A 26,617-nucleotide genomic window follows, 5' to 3' on the forward strand; every position below is an offset into this window, starting at 1 on the left:
GAGGACTCTTCCCAAGTAGGATTCTGACATTTCCTGCCTTGAGTCTCATGGCCACCCCTGGACCAATCACAGGGACTTAGTGGGACAAGGACTGTGACCCGCTGTACTGTGGCACCTTCTGGGTGGAGTGGGAGGAGCAGTGTTCTAAGGATAGAAAACAGTATGGAGTTTCCTCCAAAAAATTAAAAATAGAACTACCATACAATCCTGCAATTTCACTCTTGGACCAACGAAAACTAAAACACTAATTCTAAAAGATATATGCAGCCCAGTGTTCAACACAGCACTATCTATAATTGCCAAGATATGGAAGCAACCTAAGTGCCCATCGATAGATGAATGGATAAAGCAGGTGTGATATGTAAATAGATATTGATAGATATTAGAATATTTGCTAAGTCACTTCAGTTGTGTCCAGCTCTTTGCGACCCTATAGACTGTAGCCCACCAGGCTCCTCTGTCCATGGGATTCTCCAGGCAAGAATACTGGAGTGGGTTGCCATTTCCTTAGCCAGATATTAGATTATTACTCATCCATAAAAAAAAGAATGAAACCTTGCCATTTGTGACAAGATGGATGGAACAGAAAGGTATTATGCTAGTGAAATAAGTCAGACAAAGAAAGACAGATACCGTACATTTTACTTCATGAAATCTACAAAACAAAACTAATACAACGAAACAGAAATAGACTCACAGATAAAGAGAGCAAACTAGTGGTTGCCAGAAGAGAGTGGGGTGCGGGGATAGGCAGATAGAAGGGGATTAAGAAGTGTCAACTGGGCTTCCCAGGCGGCGCAGTGGTAAAGAATCCCCCTGCCAGTGCAGGATACTCAAGAGATGCAGGCTCAGTCCCTGGGTCGGGAAGACCCCCTGGAGGAGGGCACAGCAACCCACTCCAGTATTCTTCCTGGAGAATCCCATAGATAGAGAAGGCTGGCAGGCTACAGTCCATAGGGTCACAAAAAGCTGGACACAACTGAAGCGACTGAGCACACACACTTGCAAGAGATATAAACAACCAGTTATACATGTATATATATACATATGTACACACACACATATATATATAAAGTTAATAAAAACCTTGGGACTTCCCTGGCTGTCCAGTGGTTAAGACTCCACATTTCCAATGCAGGGGGCACAGATTTGATCCCTGGGTGAGGAACTAAGATCTCACAAACTGAGGCATGGCCAGTTAAAAAAAAGAAAGAAAGAAAGTCAACAAAATAAATGTCACAAGGATGTAATCTATAGCACAGGGAATATAGTCAATAATATTATAAATAACTTAATATGGTAAGTATCTATAAAAATACCAAACCACTATGTTGTACATTTGAAACTAGTATAATATTGTAAGTCAACTATACTTCAAATTTTAAAAAGGGAAAATTTTAATTGCATTAATTTTTTAAAGATTGGGGATGTGAGGTGAGGTGACTTGAAGGCAGAGGGTCAGGGCAGACCATAGTACAAAAACGTGCTTATCGTGTCTCTATAACAGACATCCTACAGATGCAGATATGAATAAGATGAGCCTCCCTGCCTTGAGACGGTCACAGAGCATGAGGGAGGTGAAACATGCACACACGGTTGTAATCCAAACCACCGGAACTTCGGAAGAGGGATGGGCAAAAGACGTGCGGAGTTCAAAGGAGAGAGGACTTCCGATTCTGGCCACAAACAAGTCAGGTGGATCCTTTGGCTGCAAACAACGAAGAAATTGGATTGTTCAATTGCTCAGTCATGTCCGACTCTTCATGACCCCGTGGACTATAGAATGCCAGGCTTCCCTGTCCTTACCATCTCCCAGAATTTGCTCAAATTCATGTCGATTGAGTCAGTGATACCATCCAACCATCTTATCCTCTGTTGCCCGCCTTCTCCTCTGCCCTCAGTCTTTCTCAGCATCAGGGTCTTTTCCAATGAGTATAAGAAACAACCCTGCTTTCAGATGTTAGGAAATTGGTAGCACAGGACTGTAATCCCTCAGAAAAGGGAATCAGGAATAATTCCCAGAGCTCACACAGGTCTAGAAATCTTTATAAGATTCTCTCTAGTTAGAGAGATTTCACTGAATACACAGAAAATTCAGTAGAGAACCCAGAAGAGCCATGTCTTAGAAGTGAGCCTAAATCAGCCCCTAATGAAGGCTACTCACCATTCAGGAGCTTGTAACAAATCTCAAAATGATCAGGCTAACCCAGGAGTAACAACCAAATCGCCAGGAAGAGTCCAACACTCTTTAAAGAAATTCAGTGAAATCCAGATCAATAATGTAAAATTCGCAATGCAATGTTTGGCATCCAATAAAAATTTAACAGATATACAAAGAAGAATACTCTGATTAATAACCAGGAGAAAATATCTGTCAATTAAAACAACCCAGAAGATGGCAATACTCTCCACACCAACTTAACTCAATCTCTATTGAAATCTCAGCTGCCTTTTACAGGAACTGACAAGCTGATCCTAAAATTTACATGCAAAGTCAAGGGGCCCAGAATAGCCAAACAATCTTGAAAAAGAACAAAGTTAGAAGACTTACATTTCCCGATTTGAAAACTTAGTGCAGGGACTTCCCTGGTGGTCCAGTGGTTAAGATTCCACACTTCCATTTCACTAAGATCCCGCATGCTGCATGGCACAGCCAAAAAAAGAAAACTTAGTGCAAACCTATCTATATCCCAGCAATCTTGATTCCAGCTTGTGAGTCATCCAGCCTGACATTTTGCATGATGTACTCTGCATATAAGTTAAATAAACAGGGTGATAATATACAACCTTAACGTACTCTTTTCCCAATTTTGAACCAGTCCACTGTTCTATGTCTGGTTCTAACTGTTGCTTCTTATCCTGCATACAGGTTTCTCAGGAAACAGGTAAGGTGGCCTGGTATTCCCATCTCTTTAAGAATTTTCCACAGTTTGTTGTGATCCACAATGCCAGAGGCTTTAGCATTGTCAATGAAGCAGAAGTAGATGTTTTTTGGGAATTCCCTTGCTTTTTCTAGGATCCAACAGATGTTGGCAATTTGATCTCTATTCTTTTGCTTTTTCTAAATCTAGCCGTACATCTGCAAGTTCTTGGTTCACATACTGCTGAAGCCTAGCTTGAAGGATTTTGAGGATAGTCTACTAGCATATGAAATGAGTGCAATTATACGGTAGTTTGAACATTCCTTGGCATTGCCTTTCTTTGGGATTGGAGTGAAAATTAACTTTTTCCAGTCCTGTGGCCACTGCTGAGTTTTCCATATTTGCTGGCATATCGAGTTCAGCACTTTCACAGCATCATCTTTTAGGATTTGAAGTAGCTTACTTGGAATTCCATCACCTCTACTAGCTTTGCTCATAGTAATTCTTTCTAAGACCCACTTGACTTCACACTCCAGGATGTCTGGTTCTAGGTGAGTGATCACACCATCATGGTTATCCAAGCTATTAAGGCCTTTTTTGTATAGTTCTTCTGTGTATCCTTGCCACCTATTCTTAATCTCTTCTGCTTCTGTTAGGTCCTTACTATTTCTGTCCTTTATCACGCCCATCTTTGCAAGAAATATTCCCTTGATATCGCTAACTTTTTTTTTTACAAGATCTCTAGTCTTTCCCATTCTATTGGTTTATACTATAATGGAAAGAATATAAAAAAGAATATCTATCTATCTATATATATATATGCACAACCAAATCACTTTCCTATATAGCAGAAATTAGCACATTGTAAATCAACTATTCTTCAATGAAATAAAATTTTAAATAACTTGTGCGTCAAAGGACACCATCAAAAAAGTGAAAAGACAGTCCACAAAAATGGGAGAAGATATTTACAAATCATATATCTGATAAAAGAGTAGTATCTAAAATACAATGGGCTTCCCAGGTGGCTCAGTGGTAGAGAATCTACCACAGTACAGGAGACACAGGCTCGATCCTTGGGTCAGGAAGAGCCCTGGAAAAGGAAAAGGCAATCCAGGCCAGTATTCTTGCCTGTAAAATCCCATGGACCAAGGAGCCTTGGTGGGTTATAGTCGATGGGGTCGCAAAAGAGTTGGACACGATTGAGCGACTAAACAACAACATGGGAGTCTTTACGACATACCAGGCTTGGGCCCTCATCTAGTTAGATCAGAATCTCTGGAGATGGACCCTGGGCACCAGTCACCTTCCAAGATCCCCAGTAATTCCAATATGTGGTCAAAGGTGAGACCCCTGTACACGGGGCCCAGGAGCCGAGTTTGGTCACAGCCTAAGGCCAGAGCCTAGAACAGCCTGGCACAAAGTAGGTGGTTGGCAGATATCTGTAAATATCTCCATGCATGCGTGTGTGCTCAGTGGCTTCAGTCACGTCCAACTCTTGGCAACCCTATGGACTGTAGCCCGCCAGGCTCCTTCTTCCATGGGATTCTGGAGTGGGTTGCCTTGCTGTCCTCCCAACTCAGGAATCAAACCTGCATTTCTTGTGTCTACTGCATTGCACGTGGATTCTTTACCACTGAGCCACCGGGGAAGCCCAAATATCTCCGTAAACAACCCTAATACGATGCTCATTTAATAAGGAAACTGAGGCACAGAGAGGTTGGGTTACCCGCTTAAAGCCACAAGGCTGGTAAGCAGTGGTGCTATAACCAAATTATTTAATACATACAAGGAGTATCAGCCCAGAGCCAAGACTCTTCCTGGGAGGACTCCAGTCCCTTGAGAATGATGGGTAGGTGGATCCCGAGTGGAGATGGGACCAGGTCAGGAATGAAATGGGGCCTTTAGAGGAGGAATGGAGCCCCCACCCCAAAACTGATCAGCTTCCCTGCTTGACTTCAGCTGTGGCTCCAGACAAAGGTGGTGGGTGGTGGCAGGGAACCCACAGGCAGAGACAAAACTCAGAGAATTTAGGGGAATAGGAAAGTGAAACCAACCCCAGCACAGGGCAGGGGGTGGGAGAGAATTGGTGGCTGGAAACAAGGGCGGCACTCGCCCCTCCCCACCCCCTGCCCCTCACTCAAAGGGTCAGGCTCCCCTCACCGCACCCCTGCCTGCAGCTGCTTCCACACCCCGGCCTCCTCCAAGTTCCCAGAATAGCCAGCACACTGCTGCCCCGTCCCTCTCCCCTCTCCACGCCTGCTTTTCCTTCACAACACGTCCCACCCCACCCCACCGCACCCCCACCCCCACCCCCTGGGCACTGGTTCTCTGAGCAAATGTTCACCAGAGCAATTTGTCCTTTTTCTTTTGTGCTCTTGTCCCCAGAGCCCAGAGCAATACCTGGCACAGAGTAGGTGCTCAGGAAATATTTGTTGAGTGAGTGAAGGAAGGAGACACCTATGAGCCCAAGAACACCACAGGGGCACTGTTTGCCTGCCTTTATAGACAGTGTCCAGGAGGATCAATTGCTTTGGCCCTTTCTGAAGATGACAATTGACAATACTTCTTGGTTTTGCTTTCAGCATGGGTTGCACGGACCTAGCACCCTAGCTCCTCGGTTTGGGCATTCCAGGTATCCCCATGGTCCTAAAAAGCCTCCCTTTAAAATGGATCTTTCAGGGACTTTCCTGGTGGTCCAGTGGCTCAGACTCTGCTCCCGATGCTGAGGGCGCACGTTCAATCCCTGGTTGGGGAACTAAGATCCTGCATGCCACGCAGCATGACCACAAAATTAATAATAAATAAGTAAAATAAAATAGACTTTCCCTTTCACCCATCCCCAGTCCCATTCCTGCTCCCCACAGCACCGCACTCTTGTGTGTCTAGCTCACGTCCTTCCAATCTGCTTTCCAGGCATTTATTTCCATACGTGTCAGTTACAGGCACCATTTACTGAGTGCTTACTATTGAAACCTGAGAAGTGGAGCATTTCCTGCCATATCAATAAACAAGGCTGTCGCAGTCCTCAGGGATTCCAGCCCTCCAGGGCACTCAGGAAGAAGAACAATACCGGGATCCAGCAGCCACCAGGCTGTAGCCGCTCCCTAAGGAGAGCACTGAGGAAAAACACAGGATGGTGGCCCCAGATAGCTGAGATGCGTATGAAAGGAATGCATCTTCCCATACGTAGAAAAGCCCTAAATTCCTTAACTTGAGACATCTGGTTTTCTTTAATTCACAAAAATACTTTTGATGTTCAGACTACCTGCCCTTTGTTGGCTGCAAACGTCTATGTACCCTGACCTCACCCCACCCCCACTTCCTCTGAGCAGTTCTCTTGGGTCACTTGAGATGATGTCTACCCAGTTTGAAGTCCTAAAAATTCCCGCCAAGTAAAACATATCTCGCAACTTTTAGGTTGTGACTATTTTTGAAGTTGACAAACAGGTTGCTGTGATTTTAGGGCTCTGAAGAGCTCTGGTACCATAGTCTTTTATGTCTCGATGCAGAGAAGAATTCATTGAGAGCAAGTGATAGATAAAAAGTGATTTATTACCGTATGTAAAATAGATAGCCAACAGGAATTTGCTGTATGGCTAAGGAAACTCAAATGGGGGCTCTGTATCAACCTAGAACAGTGGGATGGGGTGGGAGAAGGGAGGGAAGTTCAAAAGAGAGGGGATATATGTATACCTACGGCTGATTCATGTTGAGGTTTGACAGAAAACAACAAAATTCTGTAAAGCAATTATCCTTCAATAAAAAATAAATAAATTTTTAAAAAGTGATTTATTAGAATAGGATGCTTGTGAAGCTTACAAGTGGACAGGCGAGGGGATATCATGCCCTGAGAACTTACTGGGCTATGGTTTTATAACCAAAGGAAGAGTGGGGAGGAGGAGAAGAATTTCTTTGTCTTTCTTGAGTAGACATCATGCTTCCATTATCATTTCCTCCTCCAGGTTGAGCAGGGACGTTTTCCTGTCCCTACATGGTCAAGCTAAGTCCACAAAATTATTGTTTTTATATGTGCAGAGAGCATGCCCTAGGGATCATTAACTTACTGAGCTCACTGGGCAGGATGTGGGTCTCATGCTACCATTGTTTTATTGTTTGGGGGCACGTCTTGTGCTTCTCAGCCTGCTTGGTTTTGTGGTTAAACAAACCTGCTTTCTTGAGTAATCATTAACTTACAGGGGTCTCCCATAGTTTTTCTACTTACAATACCCTAGTGGGATTAACTACTTAAACACCTACTTTGTCCCTTGACTCTGTCCCTATCACTATGTGCTAGATCCTGTGCTAAGCACTCTATGTGTCATAGGAGGTGCTAGGATTGTCCCCTCTTTAGAGATGAGGAAACTGAAGCACAGAGAGCTTAAGTCACTGGCTCAAGGTCACAGAGTAAGTGACAGAAATATATAGCATTGTTGTGCTGTCTGCGTTTTGACTTTCCATAAACACTGCTGCGTTATAGATCTGTTCTGCATTTTCCTGTTTTTCTGATGCAGTGAAGATTTGGTCACACTGCTACCAGCCATCGGAGAAGGCAATGGCACCCCACTCCGGTACTCTTGCCTGGAAAATCCCAGAGACGGAGGAGCCTGGTGGGCTGCCGTCTATGGGGTCTCACAGAGTCGGACACGACTGAAGCGACTTAGCAGCAGCAGCTACCAGCCATGCCGCGCCCCAGTGACAAATAACTTGGAGCCTCCAACTCTCTGCCACCTCTAACCACGCCTATGACATGTCTTTCTTCCTGTGAGAGGTCTTACCCAGAAGTGGAACAGCTGGAGGTCACTTAGCTGCCAAGCTGCCTTTTCAAACATGCCCCTAGTTTACGCTCTCACCAGAAGCACTAGACTTCCACGTACCCACTCCCACCAGCCATCTGTTTTACCTGGCTTGCCTTTTTGGAGGGGGTAGGGCTTGCAGTATCGTCATTCTCCGACCAGGGATTGGCCCCAGCGTTGGGAGTGTGCAGTCCTAACCGCTGGACTGCCAGGGAATTTCCTTTTGACTTTCTGTTCTTGCCAGTCTGATGGGTCTTGTGTGAGATCTTGTTTTCCCTTGTCGCTTTCCGATTACTGGAGTGGGCGCACAAGTGTTAGTCCTTGTTCCATTTCTAAAAATAGCATTTGAACACACAGGTGCACACAAAATAGAAAGGACATGATTTCAGAACAAAGATAGCTCAACTATAATTATGGGAGTTGAGTGTCACCCATGTCCTGCCCCTCTCCCCAGCAACACGGAGCCCCCTGAGAGAGTCCAGAGCCATCTGCCACTCTCACCAAACACTCTGCACAAGGAGAGGAGGGACCAGGCCCCTGGTGGAGCGCCTGGGTCACAGCTGCCATGCCCCCGCCACAGTGCCCATAGCCCAGAAGAGTGGGAACCTGGTCCCATCCATGTCCTGGAGACAAACTTAACCACACCAGAGAAAGAATGGGGGGGAACCTCGTGAACACCACCTCCCCACACTCTGGACCCCTGCACAAGCCTGTGTACAATCTCTGTGCCAATGAACAAACTCAGGCCACTCAACTCACTTGCTGAGCCTCAATCTTCTCCTCTGTGAAATGGGTGGTGATGAGGACACCTTTCTGAGAGAGTGGACTCAGATAAACAAGAGCAGGATGATGAGATACTGCCTCGCGTTTGGTCTCCTGGCAACCATGAGGGGCGGTATCAATAGCTCTGGGTGGGGACTTCTCTGGTGGTCCAGTGGTTAAGAGTGTGCCTGCTGATGCAGGGGACAGGGGTTCAGTCCCTGGTCCAGGAAGATTCCACATGCCACTGGGCAGCGAAGCCCATGTGCCACAACTACTGAGCCTGTCCTCTGGAGTCCGTGCTCCAACAGGAGAACCCACCACAAGGAGAAGCCCATACACCACAACTGGAGAGCAGCCCTCACTGCTCCAAGAGAAAGCCCGGCAGCATCGAAGACCCAGGGCGGCCATGAAGAAAGCAAGCTGCTCAAGAAAGAGAAAAAGCAAGAACTTTTAAAAAATCGCCCCATATGATGGATGTGGAAGGCTGGAGAGGTGAAGTGGCGAAGTCACCCATGTCATGCAGCTCGGCAGGTCCTTCCTCCAGGGCGGGGGCAGCAAGTGAGGTCACTCCCACCCCAAATCTCTCCGGCCCCTCCCTTCCTCCTCAGCCCCTGGGCCTGCACGTCTGGAAGCGACCAGGGCAGGTGTCGGGGAGGAGCCCACACCGCTGCCTTCTCTCCCTCCATGAAGCTTCTGGGACTCTGAGGGGCAGCCAGCGCCCGGACACCCCCTCAGCTGAGGTGAGCCGAGTTTGGGGCTGGTGGCTCCTGAATTGGGTCCTTGGGTGGTGGAGGAGGAAATGAGAACCAGCGGTGGGGAGACCACAGGGAACCTGGTAGAATCAAGTCTCAGTCCCTGCCTTTGCCCTCACAGTTCCCGCTGCCCTCTCCCCACAGGTAGCTTGTGGCCTGTGCACTCCTCGCTTAGTAGGGTTTTTTACTGAAATCTCACGTTATCAGTCTCCCCTGAGCACTGCATAGAATGACTGGACCAGCATCCTGCACGGGACTCCCCACTTCTTTATTACACTTTCCTTTCCCAGCACATGTCTCACCATTTGACATACTCTTTATCTTCTTTATTGTCTGTCTCCTCCCATCAGAAAAAAACTCCAGGAAACACTTTGTTCATATAATCACCCCTACCTAGAAGAGCAGCTGGCATGCAATATGTTCTCAATAGACAGGTGCGTGTGTGTTAGCCGCTCAGTCATGTCCGACTCTTCGCGATCCCGTGGACTGTGCCCACCAGGCTCCTCTGTCTGTGGGATTCTCCAGGCAAGAATACTAGAGTGGGTTGCCATTCCCTTCTCCAGGGGATCTTCCTGACCCAGGGATCGAACCCGGATCTCCCACATTGCAGGCAGATTCTTTACTGTCTGAGCCACCGGGGAAACCCCCACTAGATATGTACATAAAGTAAAAGTTTTCAGCAGGTATCATAAAGGTGCGTGTATTTTAAGTGGGCAGCTTGATCCATTGTTATAAATAACCACCACCAGTTCAAGCTATAGAAAATTTCCAGAAGGTTCCCGTGTGCCCCCCATCAGTCCCCATACCAAGGTACTAATACTGACTTCCATCACCATCAGTTAGTTTCACCTGTCCCTGAACTTTATTTAAATGAACTGTTGTAATTTGTTTGGTTGCTTTTTGTTGGTTGGTTTCTTTTGCCAACATAACATCTACAAGATTGACTCTGATGTTGTGTGGCACGGTGGTTTGCTCTTTCGTGTTGCTGCTCTGTTATCCAATATTCTATCATTTCTTCACTTGTGCTCTTGTTCAAGCTGTTTCCAGCTGGGGATACAGACATTCTTGTGTGTGTCTGTTAGTGGACGTGTGCCCAGGGGTAGCATTGCCAGGTCATGCAGAAGTGCATGTTCACGGACTCCATTAGGATCTGCCAAACCGTTTTCTAAGGTGGTTTCACCGAGTGCCTTTCCCCTCAGTAGTGTGAGCTCTGGTGTCACCACTTCCAACCCTAGCATTGGTGATATCAGACTTTATTTATTTAATAAAGGAGCTATTCATTTACTATTATTATTTTTGGCCACGTGGCACAGCTTGTGGGATCTTAGTTCCTCAACCCAGGATTTAACCCGGGCCCTCAACATACCCGCTTCCCAGGTAGCTCAATTCAATTCCTGGGTCGGGAAGATTCCCTGCAGAAGGGATTGGCTACCCACTCCCAGTATTCATTGGCTTCCCTGGTGGCTCAGATGGTAAAAGAATCTGCCTGCAAAGCAGGAGACCTGGGTTCAATCCCTGGGTTGGGAGGATCCCCTGGAGAAGGGCATAGCAATCCACTCCAGTATTCTTGCCTGGAGAATCCCCATGGACAGAGGAGCCTGGCGGACTACAGTCCATGGGATTGCAAAGAGTTGGACATGACTGAATGACTAAGAAAGTGGCTCAGTGGTAAAGAATCCGCCTGCCAATGCAGGAGACATGGGTTTGATCCTTGGTTCAAGAAGATCCCCTGGAGTAGGAAATGGCAACCTAGTCCAGTATTCTTGCCTGGAAAATCTCATGGACAGAGGAGCCTGATGGCCTACAGTTCATGGGGCTGCAAACAGTCAGACAGGACTGAGCACACATGTGCCTCGGCAGTGAGTATGGAACCATAACCACTGGACCACCAGGGAATTCCTGATATAAGCCTTTTTAATTTCAGGCTTCTGATGGATGACTGTGGAACCTCATTTCCCTGCTGAGTAATGATGCTAGGTGCTCAATAAATGTTTGCTGAATGGATCCCCAAATGGGCTGTGGAGCGGGGGAGTGGCAAGAAGAGGTGGACCCACACTCCTCATCTGAGAATCACAGTCCTGGCTGCCACGCTGGCCCCAGAAGCTGCTCCTCTGTTCACACTCTGGTCACGCTTATACCTGGGGCACAGTCAACGCTGGGCTAAGGCATTCAGGCTCAAGGCTCTCCAGTGGATGAAGAATGAAAATCATCTGGATCCCAAAAAGAGCTCCGCAGATGGGGTGCTGACAGGTGCCCTCCCCATGCCCACTGATACACAGAGCAGGGCAGAGCCATTTTTCCCCCACTCCCAGGAGATACCTAGAGGCCAGGCCCAGCCAGGAACACTGTCTCCCTGGGCCCCTGCCCTCTGACTGAGAAGGGTGCACTCCTAACACTTGTTGAAAGCTGGGTCAGACCCTTTTCAAAGGCGTGTGAGCTCCTTTGGCTGAAACTGGCTCGTCACCTAGGTTGGCTCAACCACCTTTCCCAGCATCCCTCGGGCGGGACCCTGTGACAGGTCAAGTGGAGAGACAAACGGAGGCAACGGGGCCACTGCCTGTCCTGGCCAAGGAAGACTTCCCTGGCCTCCGAGATTTCTCCTTCCACAGTGACCTTGTATTTTTGTTTACTTATTTACTCATTTGGCCACGCCATACGACACGCCAGACCTTAGTTCTCCTACCAGCAATCAAACCCACGCCCCCTGCGATGGAAGTGCAGAGTCAACCACTGAACAGCTAGGGAAGTCCCTCTACAGCGATTTTGAAAGCCATGAACTGAGGATGGTAGGGCCACAATATGGAAGGAGTTTGAGCCCAGAATCCCCTCTTAAAGAAGCACAGCCCACTGATCAGATAGATCTCATTATGAACCTTATGTGCACAAGAAATAAACTTCCATTATATTTGAACCTATACAGTTTGAGTTTCTTACATTAGTCCTTCACCCTGGGGCTTCCCTTGCAGCTCAGTCAGTAGAGTCTGCTTGCAATGCAAGAGACTCAGGTTCGGTTCCTGGGTCAGGAAGATCCCCTGGAGAAGGAAATGACAACCTACTCCAGTATTCTTGCCTGGAGAATCCTTCACCCTAATTAATAGGTACAACTAGCACATATTTTTGTTGTTGTTCATTTGCCAAGTCATGTCCGACTCTTCGTGACCCCGTGGACTGCAGTACGCCAGGCTTCCCTGTCCATCCCCATCTCCTAGAGTTTGCCCAAGTTCACATCCATTGAATCTGTGATGCCAATTCAACTATCTCATCCTGTCGACCTCTTCTCCTTCTGCCTTCAATCTTTCCCTGCTCCAGGGTCTTTTCCAATGAGTTGATTCTTCCTATCAGGTGGCCAAAGCACTGGGAGCTTCAGCTTCAGCATCAGTCCTTCCAAAGACTATTCAGGGTTGATTTCCTTTAAGATTGACTGGTTTGATCTCCATGCTTTCCAGTGGACTCTTAAAAATCTTCTACAGCACCACAGTTCAAAAGCATCAATTCTTTGGTGCTCTGCCTTCTTTATTGTTCAGCTCTCACATTCATACATGACTACTAGAAAGATTATAGCCTTGACTATATGGACCTTTGTCAGTAAAGTGATGTCTCAGCTTTTTAACACATTGTCTGGGTTTGTCATAGCTTTCCTGCCAAGAAGCAATCGTGTCCTAATTTCATGGCTACAGTCACCATCCACAGTGATTTTAGAGCCCAAGAAGGTGAAATCTGTCAGTTTCCACCTTCTCTCCTATTTGCCATGAAGTGATGGGACCAGATGCCATGATCTTAGTTTTTTAATGTTGAGTTTTAAGCTGGCTTTTCACTCTCTTTCTTCACCCGCATCAAGAGGCTCTTTAGTTCCTCTTCTAGAATATATAGTTCAGTATATATAACTAACATAGGTAATAACTAGGCCCTGTTATACAAATGAGAGAACTGAGACAGAGAAGTTGAGAACTTGTTCAAGGTTCATAAGTTAAGAAGCTAGGATCTGAATCTGGGACTTACAGCATTCTGCCAAGTCTGAGCCTGAAAACACAGAAGCCCAGGCCAACGGCTCCTGGGGGCCTCATTCCCACCTGCACCCCCCGGGGGAATGGAGGCTGCCCCCTGCACCCTGGCCTCCTTGCCATCCCCCAACCATCACCAATCCCCTCGGTACAGAATCTCATCTTGTGAACAGATCCCAGCAACGGGCTTCCAGGGTTTATTCCTCTCCTGCCTCCACTCCTCAAACAGCTTGCCAGGCCTTCAACTCCATGGATCCCAGCTGCCCACCCTCTCTGGGACTGGGTCCAACCTGCTGCTGGAGAAAACCATTTGCTCCCTCTCTGAGGCTGATGGGAACCACCTCCCTTTCAGGCTTCTTGCCAGCCAGAGCTCTCTGAGTTACAAGTGTCAGAAACCTAACTGGCTTCAAGGGGAAAAATTATTTTTATTGGCTCACGTGACTAAGAAGTCCAGGGTGTACAGGCGTCAGGGTCAAGGTGCTCAGAGGTCGTCTGGAGTCTCTACCTCTGAGCCTCCTGGTGCTGCTATGCTGGCTTTGTGCTCAGTCGGGATCACCCCCTGGGGTGGGAAGTGGCCTCCGGCCGCCACCAGCCTCCACTCCGCCAGCCCTGCTCCCCCAGTGTGGCCACTGCCATCCTCACCTTGACTCCTGAGAGGGCTTCCAGCTGCCACCCCAGCGCCGTGGGGAAGCCAGTGGTCTTGTCAAAACCCTTTCCCATGAGTCCCACCCGAAGTCCCAGGGCTCAGGTGTTTTGCCCACCTGAGTCTTGACCCTGCCCGTGGGCCTGTTTGGTTGACCAGGCTGGCAGTTCCCATGCCTCAATCCCATCTCCCAAAATGAGGTCAGCTGCACACACCACAGGCTGAGTAGAAATGCTTCCCCTAAAGAAAGTTAGAGTTGCTCAGTCGTGTCCAGTTCTTTGCAACCCCATAGACTATACAGTCCGTGGAATTCTCCAGGCCAGAATACTGGAGTGGATAGCCTTTCCCTTCTCCAGGGGATCTTCCCAACCCAGGGATCAAACCCAGGTCTCTCGCGTTGCAGGCAGATTCTTTACCAGCTGAGCCACAAGGGAAGCCCCCCCTAAAGAAATCGGCTTTCTTTTCTTACACCTGGAGCAGGAACAGATGAGCAGCAGACAGGACGTGTCCCCAGGCTCCAGCTGCTCTGGGCCCATCCAAGTTGTCCCCCTGCCTCTGACTTCATAAAGAAGTCACACGCCGCCAGATAAAAATTGAATATCTCAATATCCCACCAAAACCTACTCACCTTTTCCCCTCTTGGACTGGGGCTGCCCTCAGGCAACCCCACCTCACTCCATTAGTCGTCTTCTCCCATCCCTTCAGCCACTTCAGCCTGCACTTCTGCCATCTTAAAAAACAAAACAAAACAAAACAAAAACCAAGGCTTCCCTGGTGGCTCAGTGGTAAAGAATTCGCCTGCCAATCCAGGAGACATGGGTTCCATCCCTGGTCTGGAAAGATGCCACATGCCATGGCGCAGCTAAACCCGCGTGCCACAACTACTGAGCCTAAGCTCGAGAGCCCAGGAGCCACAACTACAGAAGCCCGTGTGTCCTAGAGCCCACGATCTGCAACAATAGAAGTCACTGCAGTGAGAAGCCTGGGCGCTGCAACTAGAGAAAAGCCCAAGCAGCAGTGAAGACCCAAAACAGCCCCAAATAAATTAAATTTTAAAAAACAAAACCAAAGCTGTTCCCCTGTCATTCTGCGCCTCTGTCCTCTCCCACCTCCACCGCATGGTTCTGAGTGCTGCTCCCATTCACCTCTGAGTTTCTCACCTCCAGCTCTCCCTGTCTCCACCACCAAGGCGTTTGACAGCTGACCTCTCCTCCCAGACGCCCCTGGGTGGGCCCCACAGAAGCTCCCAGGGGCCCTCGGGCTGGCTGCTCTTCAGTCTCCTTTGGTGGGCCACTCCAGCCCTCCCCTCTCCCTGACTCTCAAGGCTCACACACCTGTCTTTAGCCCACTACGTCCAAGTGCCCACCCCATGCCTCTCCTCAGTGGCCTCACAGGCACCCCAAACTCATCACAGCCAAACTTGAGATCTTACTAAGATCCCTATTGCTCTTACTTGAGATCCCTCTTCTATGTCCCCATGTCCCCACCCGAAGAAACCCAAAAGTCCTTGAATATCCCCTCCCTCCTAGTCATCAGCGCTCGAGTCTACTGCCAACCCAGGCCTCCAGGCTGCCTGCAGCACTCCAAGCCTCCTGCGGGCCTCACCAAGCCGCTTCTCCCGGAAGACACATCTGCCTCGTGCGCGTAGCTCCGGGGTCTGCTCAGAGTCACTGCCTGCTCCCCAGCCAGCCTTCATGGCCCCCTACCACACCACCTTCCTCTGCCCCCACCGCCCCTCCTCGTGTCCTTTAAGGCAAGTGGCCCAAGCTCTAGTTTTCCAGACTCATTTCTGTTACCTGCCCCTTTGTACCAACCCAGAGTAAACACAATGGTCTACATAAGAGAGCCAAGAAGAAGCCATTCAGAGGAGAGGAACCTACCCAGGGACACACAGCACCATGAGACAGGTTGTCCCCCAGCATGACCAGCACCAGCTGGCTCAGACCCTCTGCCATTCCGACCGGCCTTCCTTCCACTGGCACCCCTGGCCCTGCGCTGGCAGAACTGTGGCCTCCAGCCCTCCCTCTTCAGTCAACTGCTGCCCAGCCCTCCGGGGCTCTGGGTCCCAGCTCAGCATCAGGAAGGAGGTAGAAGGAGAGAAGGAGGCCACAAACTCTGGACAAAAACCGGGACAGACGTGAGTGTTCCCTTTTATTATTATTTTATTAATAAATTTAAGAACAGCTCTATGGTCTCTCTTCCCCCCAGAGCAACTAAAACAAACCAAAGGGGGTGTGGCCTGGGGGGCAGAGGGCGCTAGGAGTCATAATCCTCTTCTTCCTCTGCGTCAGGTGCTGAGGCGCCCGGGGGTGCTGGGGGCACAGGCAGGGTCGAGGTGAAGGGCATGAAGGGTGTCGGGGGGCTGCAGGGGAGAGAGCAGTAAAGAAAGATCAGGCCACTCTCTGGTGCCCATCCCGGGCCACTCAGCCCCACCAGGGCATCCCCAGAGCCCACTACCCACTGTACCAACAGGGAGCAAGCCCAGAGAAGGGAAGGACCCAGGGCAGGTCACACAGCCCCACCTAACAGAAGGGGACCTTCTGAGAGCACAGTCCCCAGCCTTGAAGTCTTTCTTAGTTCTTCCTCTTCCATCCCCCAAATGTGCCAAGACCAACAGAACCAAGTGGCCAGGGAGGCCAGGAGAGAGGCCAGGGTCAGTCTTGGGGTCAGTGGGCCCCCTCGGTGCCACTGAGCTGCTTACCTCTGAAAGTGGGCAGGGGGGTGGCTGGCCTGGGGTGGGACCTGTGGTGTCTCCTCTTCTCCGTCACTGTCTGTATCCTCAGATTCATCCTGAGAACAAAGCAGGAATTAGAGACTAGAAGGGCATGGCCCCATCACTGGAAAGCAGGGACAGGAGGCTGACCTCAGTAACCCCAATTTACAAAGAAACCAATACAAAGGTCACAGGTGAGGGACCAGGCCCCCAGCCAGCTCATCCTGGCCTGGTATAGGGCTGCCCTGTCCACCCTGTGGGGCAGAAGCCTAGGGCCTCACTCACCTCCTGCTCTGAGTCCGTCCCTGACAGCTTCTTGTCCTTGCCTTTGCTTCCCATCCCACCGTTCTTCCGGCCACTGCTGCCTGACTTCCGGCCCCTTCGGGAAGGTACAGTACATCTGCCCTCAGGTCTCCCCACTCCTTCACCACTCCCCAGCCATCCCCAAGCCCAGGGGCCTTGGCCTTCCCCACCTGGACACTGGACCCTGGCTCCCTACCTGCGGGGACCCTTGTCCCCATCCATGTGGTTGTCTTCTCCATCCCCCTGCATGTCAGGCACAGATGCCACCAGGTCCTTCAAGAAGTCAAACTGCTGCTCCAGCTCAATGCACTGCTTCCTGGAAGAAGTGGGAAGGGGGTGGCACTCGGATGGGGCCCAGACATCTGAGCCCTCAGCAAGGGACAGTAGGGACTCTGTGGATGTCAGGGGAATGGAACCTGGAAAATTTCCACCCCAACCCTCCTCCTTGGCCAGAACATCCTAGCCCTCCTCCTCAAATCCACAGACCTCACAGAAGCCTACCACTTCCTTATCAGGGCACAGCCTCCTCCAGGTGTGTGAACTCCTGGAGGAAGACCCCAAACCGGGCCCTCTAGGATCGGAGCCACTCACAGGTGGGATGTAGTCATGGTCTTGGCGTTTCGGGACTGGGTCACTTGGCAGGCTTTCTTCAACAGGGACTCCAAGAAAAGCTCGAGCGCCCGAGCTGAGGAGGGTCAAGGAGAACGCGGGGTGGTGGCCCAATCCACAAAAAGCGACCCCGGGGCTTCCGGGCTCCCCCACTCCCCCATCCCGACAGCTCCCGACAGGATACAGATGATGACAGGCACGGCCGCCGCCACCTTCCCAATCTCTTCATCCGTCTGCATGATCTTCTTGATTCGTGCCTGGGGAGGGGACAGACAGCTCGGACCCCTTCGCCTCCGTCCCAGAAAAGGTGCTTAAGCCGGGCAAAGAGAGGGAGCATCCCGAGAGAAAGGGGGCGGGGGGCACCCACGCTGGAAGGGCACGGAAGGGGGCGGGGCGTACGGGGCCCCGAACACGGCGATGCGCCCGCCTCCCTAGCCCGGCCTGGGCCGGAGCCTCCCGAGAGCCCGGCCCTTTCCTCCGGGGCCCGCTCACGTGCTCACCGGCGGGAACCGCGCGTTGTACTTCTTCTTCTTGCTCGGCATCTCGGGGCCTCTCCCGCCGCGCCGGGCCCAGCGCCGCCGCCCGCAGCCCCCCGGCACCCGGGCCTGCTCGTAGCCCGTCCGCCGCGGTTCCCCCGGGTCCTGGTGCCGCCGGCTCCGCCCCCTACGCTCCCTACAGGGTCCTAGCGCCGCCGGACAGGACGCCGCCGGCAGGGCCTGAGTGCCCTCCCACTTAGAGCCTCCCGGGCTTGGCGCGTCCGTCCGGGACGGAACCGCCACTCCCGCCCGCCCCCAAGACCTGAAGAGCGAACGTTAGCTCCGCCCCCCGAAGGCCCGCCCCTCCTCGCCTTCCCCGATGGCCCCGCCCCCGACGGCCCCGCCCCTCCCGGCCCCGCCCTGTGCTGCGTTTGTCTATAAAGTTCTTGTTGAGGCGCCGGGATACTAAGATGGCGGCGGCGGCGGCAGCCGTGGCGGGGGCGGGGCGCGGCGGTGGCGGCGGCGCAGAGCCCCGGCAGGAACGGAGCCGGGCCCGGGGCTGGGCCGGCGCCGAGCGCAGCGAAGGCCGGAGGTGACGCTGGGGTTGGCGGGAGGGGGCAGGGCGGGGGCGCAGCTCGGGCCGTGGGCACTAATGGCGGCGGGCGCGGCGGGGCGGGAGGCAGGCTCTCCTGCAGCCTCTATCCAGCCTGGGTTCGAGTCCAGGCACCGCCCCGTTGGTCTCGGATCGGACACTGCCCTTTCTCGCCTCAGTGCCCTCGTCTTTAAGTAGGCTGGATAACGCTTGCCGGGAGGCCTGGCCCCATGGGCCCTGCCTCGGTGCTGCGAGGACGTGTGCTTTGCCTTCCTCCATTAAATCCCAGCGCCCGGGAGAGCGGCCAGGCTTTGGCAGGACCAGGAGGCGTAGCTGGGCTGGCGGTTCCCACATTTGAATTCCCATTTCGGTCCTGTCACTCACTGAAGGTGTGACCTGCAGTGAGCCCCTTCTCTCTGAGCTTCGGTTTCCTCGTTTGTAGGTCAGGGAGAGCAGTAATAACACTAACTACATTTATACAGCTTTTGTTCCACCTCAGGCGGTTAATTCTGCACAACTGCTTGTATCGTGGGGATGCGGCAGCCGAGGCCAAGGCCCACACCGTTCAGTTCAGTTCAGTTCAGTTCAGTGCCTGGCACCCCCTAGGACTCAGCAAGTTGAGTCTGTCCCGGCCCTGCCCTGATTCGGTTCCCTCCCGCAGGATGGAACCAGGTGAGGAGCTGGAGGAAGAGGACTCTCCAGGTGGTCGTGAAGATGGCTTCACTGCTGAGCACCTGGCTGCAGAGGCCATGGCAGCTGACATGGACCCCTGGCTGGTGTTTGATGCCCGCATGACACCTGCCACAGAGCTGGATGCCTGGTTGGCCAAGTACCCGCCGTCCCAAGTTACCCGCTATGGGGACCCTGGCTCGCCCAACTCTGAGCCCGTGGGCTGGATTGCAGCATACGGGCAGGGCTACATCCCCAACTCGGGTGATGTGCAGGGCCTGCAGGCTGCCTGGGAAGCTCTGCAGACCAGCGGGCGGCCCGTAACGCCTGGTACCCTGCGCCAGCTGGCCATCACCCACCAAGTGCTCTCTGGCAAATGGCTGATACACCTGGCACCTGGCTTCAAGCTGGACCACGCCTGGGCTGGCATTGCTCGGGCCGTGGTCGAGGGCCGGCTGCAGGTGGCCAAGGTGAGCCCACGGGCCAAGGAGGGGGGGCGGCAGGTCATCTGCGTTTATACAGACGACTTCACGGACCGCTTGGGTGTTCTGGAGGCAGATGCAGCCATCCGTGCGGCAGGCGTGAAGTGTCTGCTTACCTACAAGCCTGACGTCTACACCTACCTGGGCATCTACCGGGCCAACCGCTGGCACCTCTGCCCCACTCTCTATGAGAGCCGTTTCCAGCTGGGGGGCAGTGCCCGTGGCTCCCGTGTGCTGGACCGTGCCAACAATGTGGAACTGACCTAATAGTGCCACATGAGGCAGACGGCCGTTGCCCCGCTGCTGGGGCTGGAGCCTCCGCCTGTCTTCCCCCTCCTTGTCCCATGGAGGCCGAGCCCCTCCAGCTCTGAGGACTGGGTCACTCGGGAACTGCCTGCATCTTCGATCCCTTTGAACTTCTGTCCTGTGTTCGGGCTGACTCCAGTCCCTGCTGGCTGGAGGCAGTGGCTCCCTGAGGGCCGGACCCTCAGCCTCTCTTCGCTGCTGCCTCCCCTCCGTCATCCAGAGCCACAGGCAGGGTGCAGACGCCAGCAGGAGAACCTTCCTTGGCCACCCTCATCCCTGGCTGCACCTCCCCCTCCTCCTGCATCCTCCTTTTCTCTTCCTCTTTCTCAAGAGAGAAAACTAGTGCTTCCAGTCCCTCTCCTCGGGGCCTTCACAGTGCAGGGGCAGAGGTCCTGCGGGCCTGAGCATGCCGTTTTGTTGAGGGAGAGTGGGTGATCGTTCCCACTCCGCCCCCAGCACAGAGAGGGGATGCCAGGGCCAAGGACATGGGGCCTGTCCCTGCCACCTCATAGCCCGCACCACCTTCTTCCTTTCTTTGGCTCCCTTGTCACATGCGTACTCCTGGCATTTCAATAAACCCAGCCTGGGTCTGTGTCTTGAGTGTTTTTTACAATACTGTGTTGGTGGTTACCTGCATTGGTTGGTGTAGAGAGGCAGGGCCAGGAGAGACTGCCCCCTCTGTCCTGATTGCTTTCAGTGGCCAAGCTGGGAATGTCTCTGAGAGCCTCTTCAAAGTCAGTCCTATCTCACCTCCATCCAAGAATCAGAATCAGTTGTTCAGTGATTTCCCATAAATTCAAGGACTTGGCCCAGTAAAGTCTGAGGGACTACTACTAGCCCACAGGGTGTGTTCGTGCCCGTTAGAGAAGGGTACCTCCTTGGTTCTGCCCTGCTTCTCCACCAGGGCACATGGTCCAGTGAGTAGAGGTTGAACTGGGTTTCGACCTGCTTGGCTGAAGTATCCTTGTGCAGTACTCAACCTTAAAAAGCCTTCTAAGTCTTCCCATTTATACTCACCTCCTACCACCCAGACCATCAGAGGCCACCAGTCTGTTTGCAAAGCACTTCCATATGGACTATTTAATTCTCACAACCTATCAGAAGATTTTGGCTCAATTTATGGTCAAGAAAATAGAGACCAAGAGGGGAAGAGAGTTACCTGAGTCATGGGCAGAGAGAGTTAAAAGACTTGTGCCCCAGGAACTTCCTGGTGGTCCAGTGGTTAAGACTCCACCCTCCAATACAGGGGACATGGGTTCAATCCTTGGTTGGAAAACTTAAGATCCAGTGTGCCATGGGGCACCTCAACTAGAGAACCCACGTGGCACATCTAAGATCCAGCCAACACAACTAAAAATAAGTAAACATTTTTAAAAAAGTCACCCTAGTCCTTACCAGGCTGATGGGGGTCTCCAGCCTCACCTAGAGTGAGCTCTTTACAATGCAGCTGGCACGTTCACTCACATTCATCTTCCTGGGCCATGCCCTCTGCTGAGGCTGCAACAGCTTCTGGAAGCTTGGCTCCACACCCCTGGCCACAGCCCTGGCCCTGGCCTTGGCCTTGGTTGGAGGCCAGGGTGTCTGGCAGGGAGCCCCTAGGGATTCGGCTCTCGTGCTGGAACTGACTCAGCCTCCAGCAGCCTCATCGAATTGGAATTTGGAGCAGGGGAGCGGAGATGCCACCAGGCTGACTGAGTGGAAGTAGGTGAGTCATGCTGGCTCGGCCCCTTTCCCAGCTTCCTCCTTCCTGAGCTGAGTCCCCCTCCTGAGCTGAGTCCCCCTCGGCCCAACCCTGGGAAGTCCCCAGCTGAGTGGTCTCCATGTTGGAGCCCCGGGCCCTGCCTCCCTCAGACAATGAGTGTCTTGCACTTGCCCAAACTGAGCCAAGGCCTGGGTGGCTCCTGACCAGGCCTTCGTGGGTCCCACAAAGATGCCCAAGTGCTATCAACACCACCTGGTTCTTCCACAATTAAGCGTTTCCCACACTTAGTCCCTGTGCTCCCTCCTCACGGCCCCACATTAGCCCTTTGCTCACTCTCCCAAACCATTGCCACGTGCCCCATTCTCCCCCTCCCCCCACTGCCAGCTGTCCTGCAGAGCAGCCTCTGTCCAATGTCTGTCCGCTCCCCAAAGCCCGTCTGTGACCCCCCACAGCCTGTGACTTGAGCCCACTCTTGTGCCCGTTATGACCTAGCTGCCCACCCCCAGCTTCCCTCAGGCTCCCCTTTCTGCCCATGCTTGCCATGCTGGAGCCAAGTGGCTCTCTCTTCACCCCCTGGCACACAGCTCTGGGCCTCAGGCTCTTCCTTCTGCTTGAACAACCTGCTTTGCAGCAAGGATCAAGTGGTTCCTTATGTAATCACTGTATTAATGTCTGTCTCTCGCTAGGCCCGCAGACTCTGTGCTCCGTGAAGGCAGGAACAATGGCTAAATCTGAGCCCTGTCCCCAGAGAGCCTTGCACAGTGTGTGGCCAGAGCAACCTTTTCATACGCTATTGAATGAATGAATGACTCAAATCCATCCCCTGCCAGCGCCTCCAGCCTCACCTCCTCCACTCCATACTTGACTCCTTGTTCCAGAATCGGGAGTTGCCGGCGCCTGTGGTTCTCTTGCTCACACCCTGGCCTTCCCCACTTTGGTGCCCTTTTCTCAGGCCGTTGCCTCTGCCTGGTAGGCCTGACCCTCGCCTGCCTCCCTGGCTGACCCCAGATCTCAGGTGTCATCCTCTCAGAGGCTCCCCTCCCTCATCCACCTGCTCCCCAGTTTCCCATAATGCCCACTCACCTGTGGTGCTCGTCTGGGCATCTGAAGCCCCTCAAGGACAGTGGCTGCACTTTATCCCCAGGGTGTCTTCAGTGTAGGACCCAGCCTAGCTAAGTGCCCAAAAAAACTGAATAAATGAGTGACTGACTGAAAGTCACCCTCTGTGTGTGGGCCTCAGTTTCCTCATTCTGTTCATAACAAGAGCCGGGCACTGTGCTAAGTACATACCTGTGTTTCTCATCTAAGCCTTGCTCAGCTCTGTAAAACAGGTCCAGAGAGGTTCACTAATTGGTTCAAGGTTAGAAAGTTCAGTATGTGAATCCAGGTCATCCAACTCCAGGCTTCCCTGGTGGCGCTAGTGGTAAAGAATCCACCTGCCAATGAAGGAGACGAAAGAGACACAGGTTCGATCCCTGGGTCAGGAAGATCCCCTGGAGTAGGAAATGGCACCCCACTCTATATTCTCGCCTGGGAAATTCCATGGGCAGAGGAGCCTGGTGGGCTGCAATCCATGGGGCTGCACAGAGTAGGACACGACTGAGCACACATCCAACGCCAGAGTGCCCAATGCATTGCTGAGCCCCCACTGCATGAAAGTGCTGTTGGGGAGAAGGGGCGCGCTGCAAAGATAAACAAGGCCCAGCAAGGACTTAGGATCTGATGTATAAAGCACATAGGTTCGGTCCTCTGAACCACCTGAGAGAGGCTGGGCCAAGACTAAGATTCCCATTTTACTGATGGAGAAACTGAGGCCCAGAGAGTATAGTGACCAAACCTACTGAGCAGGAAGGAGCTGCCTGCCTACAGTGGGGACTGCTCCTCTGCCAGGAGCAGTGGCAGCAGCTCCCCTGAGTGGGACCCCCCGCTCAGGCTGGCAGGGGCTGCTGCCCTGTTTGGCCATCCCCTTCCTGTACAGGACTCAGGAAGCAGCCCAGACCTGGGGCAGGTTAGGCTGGGTAAACTTGGACAGGCCCTGTGCTCTGCTCCCTTTTATGAAACCACAGGACGACTGAGCCAGGAAAAGGATGACATCCCCACTCCACCTACTCCCAGCCCCACCACAGCAAACCCCCAGCCCCTGGAGAGAGGGTTCCAGAGGGACTGGGCTGTGAGTGAGGGGACCCTGCCGACCCCTGATTCCAGCTGGGGCTAGGAGCTGAACCTGGGGGGACAGGAAACAGCCGAGTTGGGAGAAAGCTTCAGCCAGAGCTTTGGCGAGGTTTTGGGGATTTTCCCAGAAGGGCAACTGTGCCCCACTCCCGCCCACTGGGAGGGGCCCTGGCAAAGACCCGGCTTGGGTCACACAGCTGATTCATCTGAGGAGGGAAACTCCCAATTTTCTCTGACTCGCCTCCCCCAAATGCTGAGGGGTAACCCAAGGGCACCTAGCCCAGAAACCCACCAAACCCATCTTTCCTTGATTATCGGCTTCCCAGCAGGGCTTGAAAACCACCCAGGGACAGAGTTGGGCAGGGCAGCAGGGCCCTGGGGCAGCTTCCTAGGAAATAATAATGGAGATTGCAACCAAAGCAAAAAGCAGATGAGGGGCTCCTCAGGTCCCCCCTCACCCATTTTTCAGGTAAGAACACTGAGGCTCCCAGAGCCAGAGCAAACACACATGCAGCTCTGCTCTGCTCTAGGCACTGCTCTAAGCAATGTGTACACATTCACTCGTTTCAGTTCTCACAACCCTCGTTTTCCTGACGCGTAAACTGAGCAGAAAGAGGTTAAGTCACTTGACCACAGTCAAGGCTGGAGATGCTCCGGAGGCTCTCCACAACTCCCAAGAGCCCTGCACACACCCCCCTGAGGCAGGGCGCTCTCCCCTGGTCCCTGAGCAGAGGCCTCCCTGGGGTGAAGTCTGGAGTGATTTCTGGGGACCTTCTACCCTCAGGTCCCAGCTCAGGCCCCTGGAAACCCTTGACGACAGGCAGGTCATGCATGGGGCCCTGGGTCCTCCCAGGCCAAAGGGAGAGCTGGCTCCTGCAGAGAAAACTCGGAACCCGCAGAGGTCAGGAGAGAGCAGTGAGGCATTCCCGCCAAAATCTGCCTCTGGAGGCTTTGACTCGATTCCAAACCCCAATCCTTTCCTCCCGAGTCAGAGCCTCCTTTCCTGTCTGCCTCCCCCCTCCCTGACCCCACACACACACTCACGCACGTACACACAGGCACACTCGTACACACAGGCAGACTCTGCGCGCAGAGAGTCTGGCCTCCAGGCCCTGGTCCCAGTGGGCCCTGCTCCCTCCGCCTTGGGCCAGGGTCCCCCTAGGGGCTGGAGGGGAGCTGAGAACGTGGCTCTGGGAAGTGTGGCCCAGGGAGGGCTCCATGCAGACAGCCTCTGCCTCATCTGGACCCACTCACAGGCCAGATGACTCACCCCCTCGCCCCCCATGACTCAGTTTACACTGGTGCCCTGAGGTCCTCCCAGGGAGGGTTTAGCGTTTACTAGGCCCAGCCCAGGCCTGCCGGCCTTTCATCCCAGGATAAGAGTTTCATCCCTGGGCTGGCCCACAGCCGGTCCTGGCACCCAGAGCCCGGGGGTGGAGGGAAGCCTCAGCCTAGAAGGGTAGGAGAGTCCAGGAACTCTGTGACAGGCCCTAACCGCCCCAGGCTTGGGACTACAGGGGACAGGAGCTACTCTAAGAAACCTAAGGGGCCAAGCTGAGCGGGCAGAGCCTCGTGGGCTCCAACAGCAGAGCCCCTGATGTCCTGCATTCAGAGGAAATGGTCCACATGACACAAAATATAACAGCCAGGGGAGTTCCCTGGTGGCCCAGCAGTTAAGGACTCCACGCTTCTACTGCAGGGGGCTCGGGTTCTATCCCTGGTGGGGGAGCTAAGATCCCACGTTACTCAAGCCAAATAAACAAAACATAAAACAGCAACCAACAGGGTGTAGAGCAGTTTAACTTCTGGGTAAAAAGATACACAAGAGACCGCTTACAACACGGAGGGATGCTTTTCCCTGTAAACGCTTGGGTGACTTCTGGATCTTTAAGCGTGTAAATGTATTTCCTAGTTGAAAAACAAACGCGATGAAACTTTAAAAACATAAGACAAAGTAAAAAATTAAAAATCAAGTTTTAAAATATTTTTTCTCTTGCATACGCATGTACACACACACACACACACAGAACAAGAGATAGGGAGAATCCCCCAAACATAAAATTCTTAAAAATTATTCTGAGATTAAAAACACATAACAGCCTGTATTACAGTGGTGGTATTGGAGAAGACTCTTGAGAGTCCATTGGACAGCAAGGAGATCCAACCAGTCCATCCTAAAGGAAATCAGTCCTGAATATTCATTGGAAGGACTGATGCTGAAGGTGAAACTCCAATACTCTGGCCACCTGATGCAAAGAACTGACTCTTTGGAAAAGACTCTGATGCTGGGAAAGATTGAAGGCAGGAGGAGAAGGGGACGACAGAGGATGAGATGGTTGGATGGCCTCACTGACTCTACGGACAGACATGAATTTGATTAAGTTCTGGGAGTTGGTGACGGACAGGGAAGCCTGGCGTGCTGCAGTCCATGGGGTCACAAAGAGTCAGACACAACTGAGCGACTGAACTGAACTGAATAGCCGGCATAGTGCTGTGGGGCTCTGTTGCATGAGGGATTAACCTGGGTGAAGGACTCGAGGAAGGCCTCCTGAGGAAGTGGAGGGGAAACTGACACCTGCAGGATGAGAACTGGCCAGGCAAGGAGGTGAGGGCGGGCATCCTGGGCAGAGGGAACAGCCTGTCACCATGTTCAGGATTCTGGCTGCTTTCAAGAGACAGACTAACAGGGCAGTGAGGAGCTCAGGCTCTGAAGACTGACTGCTTACATTCACAGCCTGGCTCCACCATTTCCTTACTGTGCAGTTTTTAGCAATCTGC

At 52.4% G+C, this 26,617-nt stretch overlaps 2 protein-coding genes and 1 long non-coding RNA gene across 3 annotated transcripts; 1 reads left to right on the forward strand and 2 right to left on the reverse strand.

Annotated features, from left to right (window-relative positions):
• Positions 1 to 1,376: 1,376 nt before the first annotated feature.
• Positions 1,377 to 14,541, reverse strand: LOC113886436. The gene is made up of 5 exons (XR_003509439.1): positions 14,444 to 14,541; positions 7,765 to 7,989; positions 2,552 to 2,640; positions 2,165 to 2,246; positions 1,377 to 1,708 (listed from the first exon to the last, which is right to left on the reverse strand). It is a non-coding gene; the product is annotated as an uncharacterized LOC113886436 (long non-coding RNA).
• A 1,408-nt stretch (positions 14,542 to 15,949) lies between these two features.
• Positions 15,950 to 18,184, reverse strand: DRAP1 (DR1 associated protein 1). Its single transcript, XM_027531858.1, has 7 exons — positions 17,941 to 18,184; positions 17,625 to 17,697; positions 17,423 to 17,516; positions 17,028 to 17,147; positions 16,814 to 16,907; positions 16,517 to 16,605; positions 15,950 to 16,177 (listed from the first exon to the last, which is right to left on the reverse strand). The coding sequence occupies exons 1-7, from the start codon at positions 17,980 to 17,982 to the stop codon at positions 16,072 to 16,074; spliced, it is 618 nt and encodes a 205-aa protein (XP_027387659.1). The 5' UTR covers positions 17,983 to 18,184; the 3' UTR covers positions 15,950 to 16,071.
• A 176-nt stretch (positions 18,185 to 18,360) lies between these two features.
• Positions 18,361 to 20,578, forward strand: C29H11orf68 (chromosome 29 C11orf68 homolog). Its single transcript, XM_027531857.1, has 2 exons — positions 18,361 to 18,508; positions 19,170 to 20,578. The coding sequence occupies exons 1-2, from the start codon at positions 18,387 to 18,389 to the stop codon at positions 19,924 to 19,926; spliced, it is 879 nt and encodes a 292-aa protein (XP_027387658.1). The 5' UTR covers positions 18,361 to 18,386; the 3' UTR covers positions 19,927 to 20,578.
• The last annotated feature ends 6,039 nt before the right edge of the window (positions 20,579 to 26,617 follow it).

The sequence above is a fragment of the Bos indicus x Bos taurus genome, chromosome 29, assembly GCF_003369695.1.
Source record: "Bos indicus x Bos taurus breed Angus x Brahman F1 hybrid chromosome 29, Bos_hybrid_MaternalHap_v2.0, whole genome shotgun sequence".
Taxonomy (NCBI): domain Eukaryota; kingdom Metazoa; phylum Chordata; class Mammalia; order Artiodactyla; family Bovidae; genus Bos; species Bos indicus x Bos taurus.